The 22,373-nt window shown below is 35.7% G+C and overlaps 4 protein-coding genes across 5 annotated transcripts; 1 reads left to right on the top strand and 3 right to left on the bottom strand.

Annotated features, from left to right (window-relative positions):
- Positions 1–5,651: 5,651 nt before the first annotated feature.
- LOC105958561 (uncharacterized) lies at positions 5,652–6,745 on the bottom strand. The gene has a single exon (XM_088817740.1). It carries the CDS (start codon positions 6,630–6,632, stop codon positions 5,688–5,690), a length of 945 nt encoding a protein of 314 aa, XP_088673866.1. The 5' UTR covers positions 6,633–6,745; the 3' UTR covers positions 5,652–5,687.
- Positions 6,746–8,847: 2,102 nt separating this feature from the next.
- Positions 8,848–11,026, bottom strand: EXPA7 (expansin A7). Its single transcript, XM_012998928.2, has 3 exons — positions 10,786–11,026; positions 9,899–10,211; positions 8,848–9,272 (listed from the first exon to the last, which is right to left on the bottom strand). The coding sequence occupies exons 1-3, from the start codon at positions 10,955–10,957 to the stop codon at positions 8,960–8,962; spliced, it is 798 nt and encodes a 265-aa protein (XP_012854382.2). The 5' UTR covers positions 10,958–11,026; the 3' UTR covers positions 8,848–8,959.
- Positions 11,027–12,366: 1,340 nt separating this feature from the next.
- Positions 12,367–17,249, bottom strand: LOC105967383 (PGR5-like protein 1A, chloroplastic). Of its 2 annotated transcripts, XM_088817742.1 has the most exons (12): positions 16,725–17,249; positions 15,576–16,060; positions 14,750–14,865; positions 14,466–14,562; positions 14,261–14,361; positions 14,059–14,115; positions 13,617–13,693; positions 13,418–13,469; positions 13,218–13,328; positions 13,040–13,137; positions 12,875–12,948; positions 12,367–12,641 (listed from the first exon to the last, which is right to left on the bottom strand). In XM_088817742.1, the coding sequence occupies exons 2-11, from the start codon at positions 15,766–15,768 to the stop codon at positions 12,879–12,881; spliced, it is 972 nt and encodes a 323-aa protein (XP_088673868.1). In that variant the 5' UTR covers positions 15,769–16,060; positions 16,725–17,249; the 3' UTR covers positions 12,367–12,641; positions 12,875–12,878. The 2 variants fall into 2 exon arrangements, with proteins under 2 accessions (XP_088673868.1, XP_088673869.1); XM_088817743.1 differs by lacking the exons at positions 12,367–12,641; positions 16,725–17,249 and having other exon boundaries at positions 12,874–12,948; positions 15,576–15,929.
- Positions 17,250–20,113: 2,864 nt separating this feature from the next.
- On the top strand, positions 20,114–21,883 carry LDOX (leucoanthocyanidin dioxygenase). Its single transcript, XM_012991981.2, has 2 exons — positions 20,114–20,711; positions 21,230–21,883. The coding sequence occupies exons 1-2, from the start codon at positions 20,203–20,205 to the stop codon at positions 21,822–21,824; spliced, it is 1,104 nt and encodes a 367-aa protein (XP_012847435.2). The 5' UTR covers positions 20,114–20,202; the 3' UTR covers positions 21,825–21,883.
- Positions 21,884–22,373: the final 490 nt, after the last annotated feature.

Genomic DNA, 22,373 nt, shown 5'->3' with positions numbered 1-22,373 from the left:
TATGATTGCGCAAATAAACGATACCAAAATTAAAGTAAAGCAAGTAACGAAGACCTGACAGTCCTCCCTCTACTAGCCCAACCAGGTCAGGAAGCACTAACAGTTCCCGCAAGCTGGATTTTTGTGTAGAGAGAGGGTTAAACCAAATCGAAAAATAAATATATATTTGGTATCATTAAAACAGTTCAAATAAGCAGCGGAATAAATAAACGAGAATTTAGCACACACAGATTGAATCACAAATTCAACAGCTAAATTAACATAAATGGACAAACAGATCCAACACTTAATGGACACACAGATCCAACAATTAATTAAGGTGGACACACAGATCAAGAATCGCAATCAACTAATAAACAGAAAAATAAAACCCAACCATAGGGGGTTTAGAATACAATACCTGAGCAAAACCTATAGTAGGATTTTGTACGCCATTTCAACAGGTACAATAAACTATTGCTCTAGTACCACTGTTCGGTACCCGTTGAACTCTAAAGTTATTACACACCGAATAATTATCATTCAACAGAAAATAAACACCTATGGGAGAAGGGGTTTAGGGAGTACATATATTTCTAAGAAATAGAATAATAAACACAAATAGAAATTACAGAATATTATAATTAATATTTATGCTAATCCTACTGATTCGACTACAGAATATTATAATTAATATTTATGCTAACCCTACTGATTCGACTTGCGAATCAGTGAACATGACGATTCTTTCCGGCTCAGTCCTCCAAAGCTGTTCTCGTCCAAGTCCATGTCCAGGTGCCTCCAGCACCCCAAGAATCGAGCCACACCACCACGAACAGCCACCTTCAATTAAACCCGTTCTCACTCGAACACTCACTCTGAAAACCCAAATACCCGAACAAATACTCACACAGATTAGTGTCAGCAGAAAAAACCCACGATTCGACTCTACACACACAACCCAAGGATTCTCACACAAGGTATAATTTTGGGAAGAAGGAAAGTAATTAATTGGTTTTTCGTATCCTTCACCTTTTGGGGCCAGAAGAATAAATAGACCCTCAAACGAGCAACAAAAAGCAAATAAATTGCAGAGAACTAGAGAAGATCAGATTCGCCATGAAAGACGGGCCAGAAGAATGATCGAGATAAGGAGCGGCGGAGATAGAGAGGAGAGATTTTTGGTTTTGCTGAGAATAAGAGAGAGGAGAGGGTTTTATAAGGTGAGATGTGTGGCTAAGATAGATTTAATAATCTAACGGTCATTATAAAACCTGTACTCAAGGTGGTGGTACGCTGACTCCATTTGAGAGTGGGATGCCATCGGAAGTGGGCCTAGGCCGGTTTTAAATTAACCATCTGGGCCCAAACACCAACACTAGGTAATATGTGTTTTGTGCTGAGTTGCAGGCGCCATCGCTAGTAGGTCATGAATGAGAAAAATGTGACAAAGAAAACCGAATGGTTACAAAAAGTTAAGCCCCTTCATTTGTTGAAACTGTGCTACTCATGGCTTCCCTGCTTGTGTTAATTTTGTTCATATTATTCCTTTCTTGTTCTTCGTTTGATCTGTAATACAAAATCTCATTTCTCTCATAGGAGATCCTTGTAATAGAATATGATTTATATTCTGTTTTGTAAGTATGTTCAAACGAACACCCAACAACAATGATGCTACATTATAAGACACCAGTTGCCCTCCCTAACATAAGTTAACTTTTTGAAATTATTTTTAGAAATCAAATTAAGATTTCGTAAATTAAAATAAAAGAAAATGTCAGACTTCTCCACTGTACGGACACTTTTAGAAGGTGAAGAGTCCCAGTATCCCACACATGGGCACTCGGATATCTGTGTTGGGCCGTGTCGTAATTTATGTCATATATTTTCTTTTCTGAATCATATGCCAGCCAAATTAACTTTCAAGAATCATAAAAAAAAAATATTACTTGGACAAAAAATAAATAATTCAAGGAGGAGGATGTTTATTTATTACAGTCATGATAATAATGGTGAATAGTTGGCACTGTAGTCCTCGTACCAGAATTACCAGAATTACCCCTGACATGGCCAACCATGGAAACTCGCAAAGCCTCCTCTTCATAAGCCCTTCTCTCCAACTCATCCATCTCCTCCTTCTTGATCTTCTTCTTCGCATTCACAAACATCGCTATCGTCAGCAAACTCAGTAGCGCCGCCCCCAACGCGCCTCCGATCGAGCCCACCGTCACTATCTTCCACTTACCGACCTCTTTCCCGCCGCTCTTCAACGCCGCCGTCATATACAACGGCATTTCCGCCACCAACTCGAAGTAGCCATTACTCGTCGAAACACACACGTTAGGCCCCGTTATTTTAGGGGTTAATGTGATATATTTGTTTAAATCCGGGGTCAATGTGTAATATTAAGGAAGTTAGAGCATAATGTATAGAATTGATAAGAATTATATTATGGATCGTATTTTAGACTAAATACATGAGGGTGTGTTTATTTGAAAGACAATTTTTTTTTGTAGACCAATATGCATTTAAGTTCCTTGTGATGGGATGAGCCTTTTTGCCATTCGAAAAATAAAATACCAAAAACTATGTAACAAAATTAAAAAAATTGAAAAAAAAAGCCAATGGTGGTTCACCTGAACATTAGAAATGAAGCATGAAAGGGTCAACGGCGGCGACATTCAATATCGGGTTAGGGCTTTAAAATTGGTGAATTGATGATAAATAATGTTAAATTATGGTTTAAATCGTAAATTAAGGGCAATTTAAAAAGTTATGAGTAAGTTTGGTAGTACGGTAAGATTGTTGGTATGAGCAATAACTCATAACTCGTTGAAAGTCTCAAGTCTACCTAAAAAAAGTTTAAAAATATTAATTTTCTATATGTTGTTATGATCTGCGGCGTAAGATTAGAAATGCAAAATAGTATTAATGGACATATGTGGAAATATAGATTTAAGATGGGCTTTTGAAACAATCTTCATACTTGGATATAAAACAAAAATCATAGGGAACAAAATTCATTAGGAAACCAATCACATCAGATTTCGACAATCCAACATCAGTTAAACCTTAAAACAATTTAGGATTTAAGAAGAGAAAACAAATATTATGAAGCTCGAACCAGGTGGATCGGGAACCGGTGCCTTATTTGGTACGATTGGCACTATAGAATTGTAAATTACAAAAATTGTGCTTTTACGAAAAAATCGGAATTTTGACCGGTTGACACATTGATGCAACATAAGCTTTGAAAGAAGCAATTTAGCTAAAAAGCTTGATTTATAAAATTGGATTTCTTGATAAAAATAAATATGGTAGTTTTTTTCCAACAGTCAATCTGGAATTCAACTGTGCAAAAATCATGTTATTCATGACTGAACAAAACGTATTGATGTGAAATTTCACTTTATTCGTGACAATGTAGAAAAAAGGATTAATTGGTCTTGAGAAAATTCCATCTGAATTCTATCAATCCGTCATATATGGGCACCGAATGCCTTCTTATGAGCAATTGCGTTTATGTTTGAAAATTCTAAAGATCTTTTGTAGTACTTAGCAACCCTGTGATGGCAGTCTTTGTGACTGCACATGTTACTTGCTTTCTGAGTGAAATGCATGACTTTATGTGGTTACCCTTTATTTTCTTTGTTATTACAAACTCAAATATGAATGAACTAAATTGTGCGTATGGTCAAACACACTAAAAAGGGCACCTGTCTTAAAAGTTCTTGATAATCCATTTGGTCACAGATGGAGATTTGTTAAATTTTGGATTTAGTGGATTAATTTTAACCATTAACTGATCTCTCGGATGTGGCCCAACAACTCAACCCCAACAACAATAGGCCCACTTGCTCGGTCAAACCCTTGGAGGGCTCTAGATCTTCGATCATGGCCATTGAGTTTCATCGACTGATCTAGACAGTCCGCTCGAGTTATTTTACCTCCGCCTCTCTAACAAACCCTATTTTCTGGTCTTTCTTCTTTCTCTTCTGGTTGTACCACTGTATTAAATGCACCTTGGCATTGTCTGGGACACACCCATTTGACTATGACGATGGTTGTATTGTTTCTGAGAAGCTTTGGAGACAACTTCTCATTTCCATTTTTATAGTAAACCGTTTTGTATGTGAGAGGGATAGAACACCCATACAATTTGAATATCTTCCTAGTTTCAAGTCTCAGTTCTTTGGTAAGCGAGTGTGGAAAACACAAGTGGGAAAGTTTAAATTTGGTGAGGCCTGGGCATCTGGGTGAGAGCGTTGACCATACTCAGTGGTTTTGGTATGATTTGTGCTTTCTAGATAATATGTGTTTTGCGCTGTGTTGCTGGAGCCATCGCTGGTGGGTTATGGACGAGAAAAATGTGAGGAAGAAAACTGAGGGATTAACAAAAAGTTAAGCCCCTTCTTTTGTTGAAACGGTGCTACTCATAGCTTCCTTGTTTTTGTTAATTTCGTTCATATTATTATTTTCTTGTTCTTCGTTTGATCAATAATACAAAATCCCCTTCCTCCCCTAGGAGATCCTTGTAATAGAATATGATTTATATTATGTTTTTGTAAGTATGTTCAAACGAACACCCAACAACAATGACGCTACATCATAAGCCACCAGTTACGCTCCCTAAACTTAACATAATTTTCATAAAAATAAAAAACTTTTTGAAATTATTTTTAGAAATCAAATTAGGATTCCGTAAATTAATATAAAAAATTGTCAGACTTCTCTACTGCAAGGACAATTCTAGAAGGTGAAGAGTTCTTGTATTCGATACCTAGACACTCGGACACGTCCGGACACGACTCGGACACACGTGTTGGGCCGTATCGTAATTTCGCTAAAAGTAGGACATTTGTGTCGAATAGTGTCCGCAATTTTAAAAAAGTTGAGACAAAACTCTTATGTTTTAAGAGAAAGCCCTAATAAAAAAAATACGCATTTTCTTCTCGCTCTAATACCACTAGTAGAAATTTGTTTTTTACTAAGAAATTTTTTACTACGGTCAAAAGTCGTAACAAAATGGACTTTTTACTACGGGACAATTTTGAAGTCGTAGTATATATTAGGATTTACCTTAGTAAAAAAGTATTTGGTACGGCCATTTACCGTAACAAAGTTTTTGTCAGGCCCGTATATACTACGGGGCAAATTCATAGCAAATGCGTAGCAAAAGTCTTTTTACTACAAATTTGATACATTTTGGTACGGTTAATGCTCGTAGTAAAAAGCTATTTTTCTACTAGTGTACTAATTTCATGTGTCTTCTTTGAGAGTCCACTCAAAAATTCAAAACTTGAGGCGGTGACGGTGACAACGACCGGGAACACGAGCAGGAAGGGTGAGAGCCTCACTTATTCGATTTGGCGACTTATCAATATTTTGTTACAATTTATAAATGCAACCCTATATTTTTTATAATTTATAAATATATCCCTATATTTTTTATATTTACACATATCCCTGCGCGTCCGTATCCTAGTTTTTTTTGGAAATGCTGTATCACCGTGTCCGTGCATCTTGTTATTCGAATAGCAGAAACGTAAACCAGTCAAGTCAGATCAGCAGAACTAATGAAGAATAACTAATTAATTAATGTCACATGTTTTCTTTTCTGAATCATATGTAGCTAAATTAACTTTCAAGAATCATAAAAAAAAACAAATAACTTGGACAAAAAATAAATAATTCAAGAACGAGGATGTTTATTTATTACAGTCATGATAATAATGGTGAATAGTGGGCACAATAGTCCTCGTACATGAATTACCAGAATTACCCCTGACATGGCCAACCATGGAAACTCGTAGAGCCTCCTCTTCATAAGCCCTTCTCTCCAACTCATCCATCTCCTCCTTCTTGATCTTCTTCTTCGCGTTCACAAACATCGCTATCGTCAGCAAACTCAGTAGCGCCGCCCCCAACGCGCCTCCGATCGAGCCCACCGTCACTATCTTCCACTTTCCGACCTCTTTCCCGCCGCTCTTCAACGCGGCCGTCATATACAACGGCATTTCCGCCACCAACCCGAAGTAGCCGTTACTAGTCGAAACGCACACGTTGTTAGGCCCCGTTCGGTTCAAGAAAGTGATCTTCCCATTTTCGTCGAACCTAACACATAAAGGGCTTATTATCCCTGCAGGTGACGTGTCGTTGAGAAATTCGGTGCTGCTGAAGTCGATAGCAATCGGGTTTTTGCCAGCTGGCATTTCGATAGTGCTGACGTTTTTGCCGGGACCGGTGTAAGCTAGTAGGGCTAAGACAGGTGCAATGAGTTGATACGCTGACGATAACTTGTAGCTGTTGTAGTAGATGGACGACCAGTTAGACCCGAGGTTCTGTCGTAGGAGGATGACTCGTTTGGCGCAAGGGCGGATATTTAATCCGCTGCTTAATCGGAATTCTTGAATCTTGGCGCCGTATCTTTGAAGACTGCCGCAGCGCAGTTTTATTGCGTCGGCTTTTACGCCCGAGAGATTGGACGGTAGATTGATGGCGTGGAGTTTGCCGGTTTTGGAGTTTGTGGTGTATGATTTGAATGTGTAGTCTTTGATTATTTGATCAAGAAGAAGGTGTTGATTTTGATCTGATTTTGAGGTTTGTAGTGAGAGGAATATTGTTAGAGTGATGAGGGAAAAGAGGAATCCCATTTTTAAATAAAGATTGTGATTTTGATGATGGAGTGTGGATTTATCTTATGATTCAAGCATGAATGAAATGGAGGAGCTTTGTTTTTTATTTTTCCTTTCTTGTGTGATTAAGTTAACTGTGGTTACAGGGGCTTCTTATACCTTGGTAATGGAAATGTGTTGTGTTTGAGTTAAAGGGTGGAAATTGTTATTTTTGAATTTTGTCGATTTGATTAGAAAATTTTCGATTTTTAAATAATATTTTTTTTTCATTTTGAATTTCAAGAATTTTGATTTTTCCGATTGTTCCAATTTTATTTTTTTTTGAATACGTATGAGATTTTGGTTTATGATTTTTTCGATTTCTTTGGGATTAAAATTGGATTACATATAAGATTCCGATTTTGATTTGTGAGATAATTTTGAAAATAAACCTTTTCGGAAAATTGCATTTATAATATCATGTGCCATGTGTTTTTTGGTATTGTTAGTATTTTGTAGGCACGGATTCTTTAACATGGCTTAACAGACGAGGCCACTTTATCGCATTTCATAGTAAAGTGGGTATATGCGATACTGATGATAGTACATGGTGCAATTCATATTTAATCCTATTTTATAAGGTAAGATAACCATGGATAAGTAAATGAATAATGGTGGAAATATATGAGTTTGAACGGAAAATCAAAGTTGGGAGACGAAATCATATAACAACTTTGGCAGTATCTACGGTTTTGACCATAACTCAGTCATATGATATCGGAATGTCCTGGTTCAAGTGGCATTGAAAATTCAACTCAAAAAGAACTACAACATTTAAGCTTTGAGTTATCAGACAACATTCGTTCCGAAATAGACTAAATTAAAAGGTACAAAATATTGGGACTATCGTCCCAGAATATATAATTTATCACATTTTGAGAAAATTTCAGCAAAACCCTAAACCAGTGACAATACCTGAAACAACCTGTAGTCACAGTTATCATATAGTAAACTTAGACTCTCGTATAATAGTATAGTAATTTACACTGTAGCTGATGTAATATATATATGAATTAAATTATAGAGAGTGGATGAGTAATTTTTGGAGCGTGGGATATTGATAAAATAGATGATGATTGAATGAAGTCAACAAAAGGGGTAAGTAAGAAAAAAGGGGAATCGATCATCATAATTCATATAAGGCGTGCTTGGATTAATGAAGATGATGATCCTTGGATTAATAATTAATTAATACTTGTGTTTCATTACATGTCTCCCACTCCACCTCTATGTGGGACCATATCCCTTCAATTATATGTTTCTTTTTCTTTTTTCTTTTTTTATTTGTGAATGTCTTTCGACCAAGAATATCATATGATATATATATATATATATATATTCAACCCCCGCTAAGGTCAGCTAGTTGGTGGAGCAAGAGATTATGTGAGTTCTAATATTTTTGTCCAATGTTTCTTTATGTTGAATTTATCAGACATGATTTATGTCTACTATACTAAATTACGTTTCTCGTATAGTTTACAAACTATATTAAACAATAATTAAGGTTTACTTTGCAAGTTCTTTCATTACTAAAAAAATTCTAACTAGATGTATAGAAGTTATATATTGTAATTTATTTTGGTTTATTCTATCATTATTATCCTTTTTCAATCGATTATAATTTATTATTACTTGAAATTTCCCTCGCGTACACGAGAAAGAAAAGAATTGACACACATAGACACTTGATTACGGGCGTACACCGAACGAAATGGTTTATTAAGAGCGACAATATCTACGATCATATTTTAAGCCAATCATTTTTGTCACAAAATGCATCCTATTTATTTCACAAATACAGTATTGTGAAAGGAAAAAAAAAACTAGAAAAAAAAAAAAAATGAAACATCGATTTTTCCACGACAGTTTCATCCGATAGTCGGTATCACATCGACTGCCCAGATCGTCTGTGAACACTATCGGGAGTGGAACCGACAATATACAGAATTTATAATTATGACAAATTAAAGTACAAAATATATATATATCGTCACGATCTAATATAAACATTTGATGGCACCATTTATATCGACACCGTAGCTTTGTCGATCACTAATACTAGTAGAGTAATCCCATAACTCCCAACTATTAATCCTTTGATCAATGAACCATCCCATAAAAGATACTCGACAAAGACCCGAAATTAAAACGAAAAATCACAAAAACAAAATGAGCTTAAAAAACAAAAGAAGAAAAAAAAAAAACCATGTGATTAATTGGGGCGGATATATAATATATCGTGTACAATTTATACTCACAAATATAACTCATAATTATTATTTCAAATAATAATAATAATGAATTAATCAGCGGAAGTTGACGGAAGCGCCGTAAGTCATTCCGACTTGCCAGTTGGCAGGGGCAACATTGTAAGCAATAATAGTTTCATGAGAAGTGTAAGAAGTAATCTTGAAAGAGAGAGCTTGTCCACCTAGTGTTGCGAATGCCTGGTAAGAAGCTCCCCAGTTATGGCTCATGCTTATCCAGTTTGTCTTCGTCCCCTTCACCCACATGCTCGCCACGTCACCGCTCCCTCCGACGTTCATTACGTATACGAGCAGCCAGTACCCGTTCCCCTGGAATTGGAATCTGATCCCCCCGCTTCTCACGCATGCTACTCTGTTATTGGAGATATACTAATCACGTGTCAAAAATGAAGAGACTTCTGAACTATGTAGCATGGACACAGAAACGGCGATACGGGGAAATGGGACAACGGACACTCGGAAAAGGCATGTCACAAAAACAGGGATACAGGAGTTTCCGGAAAACGTGTAAATATTAAAAATATAGGGGTATATTTATAAATATGCTATTTACCCTTTTCATAATAATCACAAGGGCAAATTACGGCCACCATATGAGTTATGTTCAAATTACGAAGAAAAAAAACCCTCTTGTTTGGGTAATTACACCCACCTCAACTATGTATTATCTTACGAAAATACCCCTTCAGATGTAAATTTAGGGATGTTAAATCGGTAAAACCGAACAGAAATTTCCGTACGCCAACATTTCATACCGTTCGCTGAAATGAATATACGATTTGGTTCGGTAAATAACTGAATTACGTAAATTTTATGTAAAAAATATTTAAAATGGGAGGGGTGGCTGTAATTACCCAAACAAGAGATTTTTTTTTTTCGTAATTTGGCCATACTTGAGGATTGGCCGTAATTTGTCCCAAAAAAAAAAGGATGAAGATGATAATATAATAATAACTAGAGAATATAGGAGAATAATACCTGCGGAACAAGACGGGTACAATACCAGCTTTATATTGGGCAATCTTGGTGAAAGCGGGCTGGGCCATGTCGAAATGGGTACGGGGCGGGTTGCACCACCCGCCGTTGTTGGAGTCCTGTGCCCAATTTGGTGGGCATAGATTAGTGCCTGTGATGGTGACCATAGCACCTCTATTGCACAAAGGCGAATTTGTGCACTGGAGCTGGAAGCACTGCCCGCAACCGTACCCGTTGTTAAACTTCACCGAACTCAACGCCGCCGTGTTCGTCCCGTAACCGTTGCTTATCATGTTGCCGTACCCACATGCCGCACCTGTTGTATGTAATCCCAAGTATTTTTCATTAGACTATATATGTATGTATGTGCGCGCGCGTGTGTGTTTGCGTATTTACGTGTTTATTATACTTTTTTTTTTCAGTTTTGCCCTTAATAGTCTTAAAGATAGGGGTATTTAAGTCAAACAATTGAAAGAGGGGTATTTAAGTCACTTTATTAGGTTTTTTTTCTAGATTTCATGGTAAATTTTATTAGGTCCCGTAATACATGTACACTCGCCCAAAATCACAATTTAAAATAGGAAGGAGCAAGGTAGGAGTTTTGGAATATTTTACCTATCATTTTTTGGTTATATATCTAGTATTTAAAGAGTTTATTTATGATATTTTAATTAAATTTTATAAATATTTACTTATTTTATACTATTTTTTTTTGGTAAAAATCCTAAAAACAAAGTTTTGGAACCTACTTGGGAACCTGGATATTTTTAGCTTACTCTGATATAAAAATATGGCTCCGCAATTTAACACGTTATCCATTTAATTGAAAAAAAAGGCTAAATGGATAAAAATAAAAAAATGTTGTTTAAAATCGAAAAATAATATCATACCCATATTGGCAGAACCGCCACTGTCACCGTAAAACGTGGCATGGGCAAGTTCCCACGCGCTAGCTCTAAATCCCGGCGGGGAATATGCCGCCGCAGACGCCGTTCCGACGACCACCGTCACCAAGACGAAGCTAACAAGGCACAAAGAATGAAGCAAAGAAGAAGAAGCCATATTTAGCTCTCTAATTAATTAGCTTCGTATGTTCAAATTGAATTTCTAAAATTGACTTGTAAATAACATGTTTATATAGGATGATTAATGTAGGCCTTCGTGACCTTCACTAACATGTTACAATAATTATTTTTTTCCAAGTCAAAACAATATTATAACTTTTAATTAATGCCCGATATATCCCAAAAGGTTCTTTTGGTAGGCTAACAAATGTATCTTGTACCACGTAGTCTTAGAAAACGTGCGTGCATGTTTTAGTTTCTTGTTTCTTACATATATTAATGAAGAAAATGTAAAGTGGATGGGATCCAACAACTATTTTGCAATTGGATGGGTCGGGTATGGGTCGGATAGGGTCCGAAACCGATTCGTTTTCGGGTTGGAATTGAATGGATTGCATGAAAAATTGGATTTATTGTCTTTGTTACTCTTTCGGTTAATTGATTGTGGACGTCGTTTCATTCAGAAAATGATGGATGTTAATGATTGATTGGGAATGAAAGTCGGATGGAACGGATTAGAATCGATGTCTTCAGAAAAAAAATTTATTACTTTCAAAAGTATAAAATCACTTCAAATTTCAATTCCAAAATGCCCCGGACCCGAAAATCACACGAGTTTTTTGAAAAAAAAAAAACAAAAAGTTTCGATGTTTTTTTGTGGAAATTCCATAAAATTTGCAAAAAATAAAAAATAATAATTATGACTTTTATGAAAAATTAATAGCATGCATTTCACCGATGACTTATTCTTTTTTTTTTTTTGGCAAAACCTATGACTTATTCTAAATCTAAAAAAAAAAAAAAACCTTCTATATAATCTAAGTGTATCGCAGATAATGAATTCAAAATATGAAATGAAAACATGAAATAGAGAAAGAAAGAAAATACATGAACTATCAAAAATTTTGTACAAATACAACAATTTGTGAAGGTTGCAAAAAATTATTATATAGTTCATTAATTTTTCATATATATATATATATATATATATATATATATATATATATATATATAGTAGCAAAATAGGTCAGAAATTCAGATTTTTTTTATGGATTGAAATCGGATCGAAAATCGAACATTTAAAAAGTCTGCATATATTTCCAAGCCCAATCAAAAAATATTCTGAAAACCAGAAATCGGGATTTTGGAATTCGACAGAAAAGAATGTTACAAAATTGGAAAATTTCGAATCATAATCAACGAAAATTGGGAATTCCGTGTCGACTCCCTTGTTGATGACCAAAAGTGGAACAACATACAAATCAATTGGCCCACGTTGATTCCAGGCTCAAATAAGTGCAACAAATTAAAATCACTAATTTGGCAATGCTCTCATTATTCCAAATCACATCCATTATTCGACAAAAAATCGAGGATTGCGATGAAGTAGTTGCAAAAATAAAAGTATTAATTCTAAAAATATATATTTATAAATCTATTTGTTATATGATCACAAGTGTAAATTTTTTTAACGGTTAAAGCTTAAGCAATAAGCACCTCTTCTTTCACACATGGATCTGTATTTGTATAAAGACAAATCATCACATTCGAATTAAGCCTTTCGACTAACAATTCGTGCACCGAATCTTTTATTTTACGTACGTACATTTACAATAAAATATCCCTTCTTCGATCGTCTTCATCTAAGGTGCTATCCTTATTACAAATTTCACCACAAATTCCTGCACGCAAATAAATTGAAATAAAAACATTTGAGAAATGGAAAAAAAGAGCTTACTGCTTAAGGTTGTCTGATCAAGATTCAAGATTCAGACTGTTCTTGATTGTCTTAAAATGTGATGCGTTTACAAAAGCTGTAGTTACTAAATAAATTGTTGACTCGGTTTTTTGTTCAAGAAAAATTAAATTAAATTAAAATCTCAAATGACAAGTTAGAAGGATGATTTTGCTTTACCTTATCATGCCTTGCTTCCTTCAGGCAATGTAATCAACCGTGTCTTAGAATCATATACCAGTGGGGTCTCACAACTGTTAAAACGTAGCAATGTTAGAACATTAAAATAAAAAAAAAAAAAATAAAAAAAAAAGACACCGTGAAAAATAAATGCTCGTAAATTACTTTGAACATTTTAATGTGTTGACAGAACCACCACTGGATATGGACAATATGGTACCGAAGAATGACGTGTTCTCTGTGCCACAGTTTGGACAGGGGCCCTAAAAAAATATACGTACGAAAAAAAAATATTAATAAAAACATTTAATCAAATTTCAAACTTTTTTCGAGAAAAACTTACCACTAAGATCAAAAAGTCTTTCACGATGATATTTGTGAACGTGTAAGATAACCATAGTATGAGGGGCAAAGCCGCAAACCATGTGAAAATGAAACTGAACGGCTCCGAAAGCTGAAAAGACAATACGTTTTTAAATTAGTGCAAAAGAATGTAAAATGCACAATAGTTAATTAGAGTGAAAATTAGTTTGTTTTTATTACCTCTAAGAGATAGGTGATCTCGAATCCAGTCAAATCATCAAGAAAGAAAAACCTACAGTAAAAAAAAAAAAAAAAAAAAAAAAAAAAATGAAGTAATATTTGAAGCTCCGGTTTTTATTATGCTCTCTCGTCGGAAGGAAACGAGAAGATTTATTTATTCTTAATTTAAATCTAATAAAAGAAAAACCGGATAACTTACAATCCTAATGCAACGACTGCAGCCGGAACGTTCAGAAGAAACATCTTGAGGTAGTCAACGTTCAGGTCACTGTAAACCTGCAATAAAAGGAATCGCAGCAATCACCAAAAATTAAATTCAAATATTTGAAGTATATAGTAGCTATATAAATTTAAGTGGAAACACGTAAACAAATAATTTTCCGGGATTTTTTTTCTCTCTCTCTCTTCGGTAAATCATTGGTTAGGGCATAAACAAAAAGGTACATTCCAAAGTCAAATATTCTCAAAATAACTTCACAAACGAAAAGGCTATTAAAAAAAATGATCATGGTAAAGATCGAACAACGGAAGTTTATTAGTTTCTCTATTTCAACCAAATTACTTTATTCTCGTTTTTATCCCGTCTTTACCAACCAAGATTAAGTACAATTGTACTTCTGCTCGAGTTTGAATTGGCTAACCTTTCTACTGCGAAGACTGCATCGAGGGCCCTCAACCACAATATCGCTTCCATCTCTCTACAAAATGCTAACAGATAGGAAATTAATAAAATCGAGAAAAACGTAAACAATCCCAAAGAAGAAGACTATAGTCTATAGATATAATGTTATCGGTTCAATACATAATACATACACACAAGACGACTTAAACAAATTTAAGTACCTTAAGTTTCTGTTTCAGTTCATCGAAGTCTTTGTCGGACAAAATTGGATTCCCAGATACGTAAGCCATCGAAGCTTCCAAAAATCTTTGTTCATCGGCACCTGCAATTTTCACCGATTAAAATAATTAACACGTCGTGGCCCACAAAACTGAGAAATGTAATATATTATAAGATACACGAGTTGAACGGATTCGATTCGATTACTTAGCATTACGACACTGCTTCCCTCCCACATTAGTTCTTCCTTGAGATTGTCGAATTCTTCGTTCGACATGATAGACTTTCCTTCATAGTAGAAAGACTGCCACAAAAGTAGGAGTCGAGAACATAGTTTTTACCGAACAACAAAATGTTTCAAATTTCAATGCCTATGAAAATACTTACGGAGGTGTATATATATATATATATATATATATATATATATATATATATATATATATATATATATATATATATATATATATATATATATAGATAGAATTAATTACCTGAAGTGCTTGTAGAAATTCTTGCTCCATTTCCCCCATGGTTCGTTTCTGTTTTTTGTCGAGACTGCAGTATTGCAATACGTTGCTATCAACAACTTCATCTTCTTGGATCTGACCTGAAAGTGAACATAGGATTCGATTCGAAACTAAAACGTTAATCCCGTCGTTTTTGCATTGGAAACCGGTCTGTCTTAACATGTTCCAAAATAGCAAAAACACATAAACACAAATCAGAAAACAAAAAGGCCAAATTTCACCAATAGTCCCTCATCTTATTATTTAGTTCCGCTTTAGTCCTTCATATCTCTATTGTCTCGTTTTCATCCCTCAGTGTTATAATTCATCTCATTATAGTCCCTTGGTATATATATATATATACGAATAATCATTTAGATTTATTTTGTTGATATGGCTTGAATTTAAGAACATATATTCTTCATCTGAATATACTTATATTTTGTATGATTTTATGTTAATATTAAAAAAAAACTAATTCGATTATATATGTTCTTATATCGTTTATAGTTTATTAAAATAATTATAAGAATAGAATATACCATCCATTAAATAAAAGATTCCGTTAAAGTTAACTAAATTATAGGCCGAAGGACTATAATGAGATGAAAATAAGACAACAGAGACACGAAGGACTAAAGTGGAACTAAATAATAAGATGGGGGACTAATAGTGAGATTTGGAGAAATTCATTTATCCCCAATTCAACTATTCATAAATAACCTAAATCACACTTGTAATGAACTACAGTTTCAATCAATACATGGAAATTGATTGAACAACCATTTGTTTTAAGAAGCAGAAAGCTGACCTGGCTGATCGGCGGTGGCCTTGGGAGAAATAACCACCAGTCTGCGGCGGAGAGATAATTTTCTCGGGCCGAACTGAATTGAGTGGACTCTAGGAGCAGAGGATGGTAAAGAAGAGACGGAGACGAAGGGGTTTCTGAACTGGGCGGTCAACAATCTTGGCTTGGCTGCAGTGAACCCAAGCTTGGCGGCCATCTTTGGCGGCGGCGGCGGCGGTGGTGGAAGGAGAACAGTGGGTGGTGTGATTTTGGGGATGGGGGCATTTGAGGAAATTTGATGGGTTATGGTGGAGAGGTGAGAGGTTAAGGATAAGGCGAGGGGAGGAATATGTGTGGAGGGAAAATTATTACAGCTTTTTATTTGATTTGATTTTTGCTAAAGAAAATCTTGCTGGGTTTTTGGACCTTTGCTTCGTTCTTTCTTTCTTCCTCGAGTGTTGCGAATTTGCCACGTGGCATTGTCGTGTTGTTGATGACACGTGTCTTGACTGTTGTTTTCACGTGTTAGTCACGTGAGGTGCTTGCCTGCTTGGGCTTGGTGTGCGTGTCATGTTAATTAATAATTAAGTCCATTTAGCACGGCAATCAATTTATATTGGTACACTGGGTAAATTTATGTTTTTTCGTATAATGATTTGTAAATTATATGAGAGACCCAAAATTTAGGACTAATTTCTCAATGATTATGACGAACACATGGCTTCCCCTCTTGGTTTGGACATAAAGGTTACTACCAAATTGCAAATAATTTCTTTGTTTTGCACCTATAAAATGTAGTTTCTAACCAAAAATGTCAAATTTGAGTCGAAAACATATCCTCCGACACACTCAAACACAACACACCTCACATGCAAGAAAGAAGAGAAAAGTCACTCTTTATGACCCTCCGCAAAAATTAAGTATGATTACACTCAATCCGATCGGATGCCAAATGAAACATGCAACATGTATGTTGTCAACATAATAGGGCACGAGCAATTTCAAAAAGGGGTATTAACACACGAGGTTTGAAGAAGAATGCATTTTGAATCATCTAAGATTGAAAGGTAGTAGGCAAATATTATTTTGTCGTTATTACTTCACGGAGTGTAGGTTGAAACATTGAATTGAATTTGAGTATGAGGCATATAAAGTACAAACATGACTACTTACACAATTAATATCCAGAATTAGAAGCCACCAAATTTGATCTCCTCCATACAAAATATAGAACTATATGCCTGAAATATTCTACCAAAATATCACCACATCCAATGGTTTGATTGCCCAAACAATGCGTCCAATCAAGCTGCCTAGAATCTCCAGTAACAGAAAATAGCAACAAATGTTTTATGATTCGATCAATAGTTAGAGAGTTCCGATTTTGATCTCCACTGGCCAGAAATTAGTGATGTGTTTTGAACACTATTTTCAAAATTCAGACCGATCCGATGGTTAGATTTTTCGGATTCGCCACTACACGAAAACTATTATTTCTCCAGAAAAACTAATTTTTTTTCTCCTTTTTTCGTCTACTCTGCGCAAGGAAAAGCGGGGCCGCATGTGGCTGAGCGTTCGCCATCGCCGAGTGGTGGTTTGCTGGCGGTGGAGAGAAGTTGAAAACTGGGGGAGAAAGAATGGTGGTGGAGAATAAATAAGAACTATGAAGTTGAGAGATGGGGTGATGGACGAGAAAACAGGGGGAAGAATTGGATTGGATGTAAGTTATCTTTACTGAGGGTATTTTTGGCTTCTCACGCAAGTCCAGGAGATCCACTAATTTAAAATGAGATTTAGGTATTTGAAAAAATTATTAAAGTCAATATTATTAGTTCAAAATATTTTCCATTATAGAGGGTATTGCATATTATCTCTAAACAATATGCATTGTAGGTGAATATTTTATTTTTTACGGGCTCAAGGGCAAATGACAAATAGTCTCATGACAATTTAATAAAAAATGGACATTTTTTTTGTCTTGCAAATATATCAATCTCATTCAAACTTATTGCTAATAAGGAAAACTCTTTCATATATACCAATTTACACCCAACTCCTTGAAACTCTAATTCAACTCCAATTTCATGATTTACACCCAATATAGTTCAATTTCACCAATTGACCAATTTTGACCCATGTTCCAATTTTGATCCCAATTTTGACCACCATCCCCATCAGCCGGTCTCAGATGTTGACTTTTTTTTTTTGCTAAATTTTTTTCCTGATTTTTTTTCCCGACAAGTCAGCTGTCGTTGACCGCCGGTCTCCAGTGTTGGTTTTTTTTTTTTTTTGAAAAACTTTTGTTTTAAATATTTTTCATTAATATTATTGTAGTCAAAGAGAGTAATACGTCCTAACTGTAATATTATTGTCTCAGACAATACTATTATTGTTAACATAGTAATATTAATGTATTAATTAATTTTATCGTCTTGGTCTGCAATATTGTTGCCTCAGATCGTAATATTACTGTCTCCATCTCTCCGGCCGTAATATTACTGTTTGGGACAGTAATATTAGTAATATTACTCTTTTGGCATTTAATATTATTGTCTTATCCAATAATTTTGTTGTAACACAGTACTTTAGGCAGAAAAAAAATTATAAAAAACAAATCAACGCTTTCAACAATGGCTGACCGAACGGGAAAAAAAAATTCAGAAAAAAAAAAATCTAGGCCGGAATCTGGCCAGTAAAAAAAATATTCATAAAAAAATTTATTTTCTACAAAAATATATTTTTCAAAAAATTGTGAAAATTGGGGTTAATGTGATATAGTTATTCAAATTCGGGGTCAATGTGCAATATCGGTGAAGTTAGAGTATAACGGATGAAATTGATGAAAAATATATTATGAAGGGTTTTTTTAGACAAAAGACATGGGAATAAGTTTATTCGAAACTGTTTTTTATCTGGACATACGTGCATTTAAGTCCATTGTAATGTGCCTATTTACCATTTACCCTAAATTCTAATGAAAAACTATTCAAAAATAGGGTCCTTAAGATATAAGTTATTGGTGACAAAACTTGTTAGAACTAAATAACAAGACTAACTAAACATTTGTTTCAAATCCTTTATTAAATTCATTTAAAAAATGCCCCTTTACTCACAAATTCGAAATTACAACAGATTGTAAAGATACTATAATATATTATGGTGTATTAGAGTATTATTTAACATTTTTAATTTGCATCTAGCACTTTTATTATTTTATTTTTTACGTAGAATATGTTTATTTTCATTACTAAAAAACTATTTTTTCTTCATTTTTTTGTACATAATATTAAAAATTAAGATTTTTTTTTTCGGTCGTAGTCATCTGTAGATACCCGTAGGAACCATAGTAATTTGTAGTCACCCACAGATATCTGCAAACATCTTGAAACCCTAACTCCTCATTCAAACCCTAGTCGCCAGACACTTATAGATACTCACAGACATCTTCGCCCCACCAAACCCTAGATTTGCCCAACCAACCTTAAATTCGCCCCAACACCACCAGCATACCCCACCATCGCCATTGCATCCGCCATATCTACCCCTATCATAACAACCACCGTCAAGCCGACATCTCCGCTATCTCCATAACCGTACTACCACCGCGACCACCACGGCCATACTCGACCACCGCCATCACAGTCGCCATATCTACTCCCACCATGTCCACCACTATCATGCTGCCATGTCAGCTATCGCCGTAACCGTGCCTCTACAACTGCTACCACCACCGCCATAGCCAGCGTCTCCCTAGCTCAGCCATGGAGTGGATACCGGTGGGAGAGAGAGAGAGAGAAAAAGAGGACGAGAGAGGGAAAGAGAGAGGGAAAGAGAGGGGTAGAGAAAGAGAGAACGAGAGAGAATAAAAAAACAAATTTGAGTTGGACAAACGTAAAATAAAGGTTATATTTTAGAGTATAAGGGCAAGTTAAAGATAAAAGAAAATTGGGGCACCATATAAAGATTTAAATAAGCAAAATGCTAAAGACAAATCTAATTAAATGCCAAACGAAACACCAATTAATTATTCAAGATAAATTCTGGCCAAAATATAATGACTCAATAAATGATGTATTATATCAGTGCATTTTTTTAGAACTAGCCTAACTATATAATATATGGAAAATTACGATCAACCCCTGTCAAGTTACGAAAACCTCCTCTTGTTTGGGTAATTACAAGTATTTCTTTCAACTATATATTTTCTTACGAAAAAAATCTCTTATTCAGTTGTTAAATTTGATACCCTAAGGATGAACGTGTAATAATCCAAACAAAAAGAGTATTTTTCTTAAGTACCTTACCTCAGGGGTGGCCGTAATTTACCGTATAATATATAATATAATATCTATTATTTGTTTGTAAATTAAATGAAAGTAAATGTACCCACCAGGTAGTTTGCACGTAGGTATGTAGATTATGCACATGCGCGGCAATTTGATTAACCAATGTTTCTCTCGTGCGCCTACTCCCCACTCTCCAGTCAACACAACTACCATTTTTCTTTATAATCAATCACGCCCACCTCTCTTTATATATATGCGCTAACACACAATGAAATTAAGTTCATATATATATATATAGATAAAAAAAATATTCTATTATCAAATATTTAATTTTCCTAATTATTTTCAAGTTAAAATAAAAAAAAATGGTTTCAATTATGGCTCCAAGCCCGCGCGTGGAAGTCTTGGCCCGAAGCGGGAACGACACAATCCCGAAGGAGTACGTAAGGACCGAAGAAGAGCTGAAAAGCATAGGTGACATTTTCGCGGAGGAAAAAGTCACCGACGGGCCGCAGCTGCCGGTTATCGACTTGGCCGGGGTCAGCTCCGGCGACGAAGAGGCGCGGCTGAAATGCCACGAGGAGCTGAAGAAGGCGGCGGTCGAGTGGGGGGTGATGCATCTTGTCAACCATGGGGTGCCGGAGGAGCTCATGGAACGGGTCAAGAATGCGGGCCGGGCTTTTTTCGAGCTGCCCGTAGAGGAGAAGGAGGAGTACGCCAATGACCAGGCAGCCGGAAACGTGCAGGGGTACGGCAGCAAGCTGGCGAACAACGCGAGCGGCCAGCTGGAGTGGGAGGACTACTTTTTCCACTGCGTTTTCCCGCCGGAGAAGAGGGACTTGTCGATTTGGCCCAAGAATCCGGCTGATTATGTGTGAGTGCCACTCCGCCTTTTTAATTATTTATTTATGTTCGATAATCTATGCAAAGCGAAAATTTCAACTCTTAACGTTTTCGCATTTCGAACATGTTTCGTGTCTGACACTCGAGGACACCTTATGGATCATTTTGCAATTTCTAAAAACTTATAAACATATTTGAATAACAACTTTTCATATATTTTTGTTACTTCCCTAATTAATTACATGATTTATCGATCAACTACAAATAGATACTTGGCAAATATATAGCGTATTTATAAAATACCCCTATACTTTTAATATTTACATGTTTTCCCCAAATTTCTGTATTCCCATTTTTCAGACATGTCGTTTCCCGTGTCCGTTTGTATCGCTGTTTCCGTGTGCGTGGCATAGCTAGCGGATAACTGATAGTGGAAAATTACTTTTCTTGATATTTGTTTTTCATTTAATTATCGTAGCAAAATATTTATTTGTGTTTTAAATTTTAATCAATTGATTGAGAGTGTGTGGTTTACTTATATATATCTAGCCCGGCAACAACCGAGTACGCGGAGCAGCTAAGGTTGCTAACCACCAAAATACTATCAATCCTATCAACCGGGCTCGGATTAGAACCGGATAGATTAGAGCAAGAAGCCGGCGGCGCAGATGATCTAATCCTCCAAATGAAGATCAACTACTACCCAAAATGCCCTCAGCCGGAGCTCGCACTCGGCGTCGAAGCCCACACCGACGTGAGCGCGCTCACCTTCATCCTCCACAACATGGTCCCCGGCTTGCAGCTCTTCTACGAGGGCAATTGGGTCACCGCAAAATGCGTGCCGAATTCGATAATCATGCACATCGGCGACACGGTTGAGATTCTCAGCAATGGCAAGTACAAGAGTATTCTACACAGGGGGCTTGTGAACAAGGAGAAGGTGAGGATTTCTTGGGCGGTTTTCTGCGAGCCGCCCAAGGAGAGGATTGTTCTCCGGCCGCTGCCGGAGACGGTTTCCGAGGCCGAGCCCCCGCTTTTTCCCGCGAGGACTTTCGCGCAGCATATCGAGCATAAGCTGTTCGGGAAGAGTAGTACTGTGGAGGATGATGTTGATGTTGGTCTTAAGAAATCAGATGATATATAATTCTTGTTAAATTAGTTAATTAATTGCCTGAATTTTTCTTTTGAATTGGGTTGTTTTCAGATGGTGTGTTTGGCCATTGTTTTTACCTTTGATATATATATATATATATATATATATATATATATATATATATATATATATATAAATCTTAAAAAGAAGGCGAAAATGATATTTGTAATGAGATTTGAAATATATGTCTTGCTATTATGAAACATATTATTATTATTATTATTATGTAGGCTTGATTGATCTCACAATCCAACCGGTACCAATATTTGGTTTGTATGTGTTTCGGTCACCCGGGACTGATCCTCGATGATTTCTTTTTGGAGAACATTTGATCATTCAACATTATGTTTTTCTTCACGTCTAGGGAGGAAGAATTGATACGACAATAAATCAAGGAATTGTACCGCCCACATTTATTAGGTGCGGGGAGAACTACCATCGCATTGGAAGCTTAATTCAATTCGAAGGATCAACACCGAAATTTGCACAATTTTATATTTATTACACGGAAATAAAATATCACATATAATGCATGTCGTA

This window comes from Erythranthe guttata, chromosome 5, assembly GCF_056151865.1.
Source record: "Erythranthe guttata isolate IM_541 chromosome 5, IM_541, whole genome shotgun sequence".
In the NCBI taxonomy this organism is placed as follows: Eukaryota; Viridiplantae; Streptophyta; class Magnoliopsida; order Lamiales; family Phrymaceae; genus Erythranthe; species Erythranthe guttata.
Note: the sequence above shows the minus strand (reverse complement) of the source record. Positions and strands in the feature narration are given on the sequence as shown.

Excerpts from the sequence above, each read along its gene's own strand:
- LOC105958561 (XM_088817740.1), bottom strand. The coding sequence starts at position 6,632 with ATGGGATTCCTCTTTTCCCTCATCACTCTAACAATATTCCTCTCACTA.
- EXPA7 (XM_012998928.2), bottom strand. The coding sequence starts at position 10,957 with ATGGCTTCTTCTTCTTTGCTTCATTCTTTGTGCCTTGTTAGCTTCGTC. Across the intron at positions 10,212-10,785 it reads TGGCGGTTCTGCCAATATGG|GTGCGGCATGTGGGTACGGC; the intron begins GTATGATATTAT and ends TACATACAACAG. Across the intron at positions 9,273-9,898 it reads GTACCCGTCTTGTTCCGCAG|AGTAGCATGCGTGAGAAGCG; the intron begins GTATTATTCTCC and ends CTCCAATAACAG.
- LOC105967383 (XM_088817742.1), bottom strand. The coding sequence starts at position 15,768 with ATGGCCGCCAAGCTTGGGTTCACTGCAGCCAAGCCAAGATTGTTGACC. Across the intron at positions 13,470-13,616 it reads GCAGTCGTTGCATTAGGATT|GTTTTTCTTTCTTGATGATT; the intron begins GTAAGTTATCCG and ends TTTTTACTGTAG. Across the intron at positions 13,329-13,417 it reads AGATCACCTATCTCTTAGAG|CTTTCGGAGCCGTTCAGTTT; the intron begins GTAATAAAAACA and ends TTGTCTTTTCAG.
- LDOX (XM_012991981.2), top strand. The coding sequence starts at position 20,203 with ATGGTTTCAATTATGGCTCCAAGCCCGCGCGTGGAAGTCTTGGCCCGA. Across the intron at positions 20,712-21,229 it reads AAGAATCCGGCTGATTATGT|CCCGGCAACAACCGAGTACG; the intron begins GTGAGTGCCACT and ends ATATATATCTAG.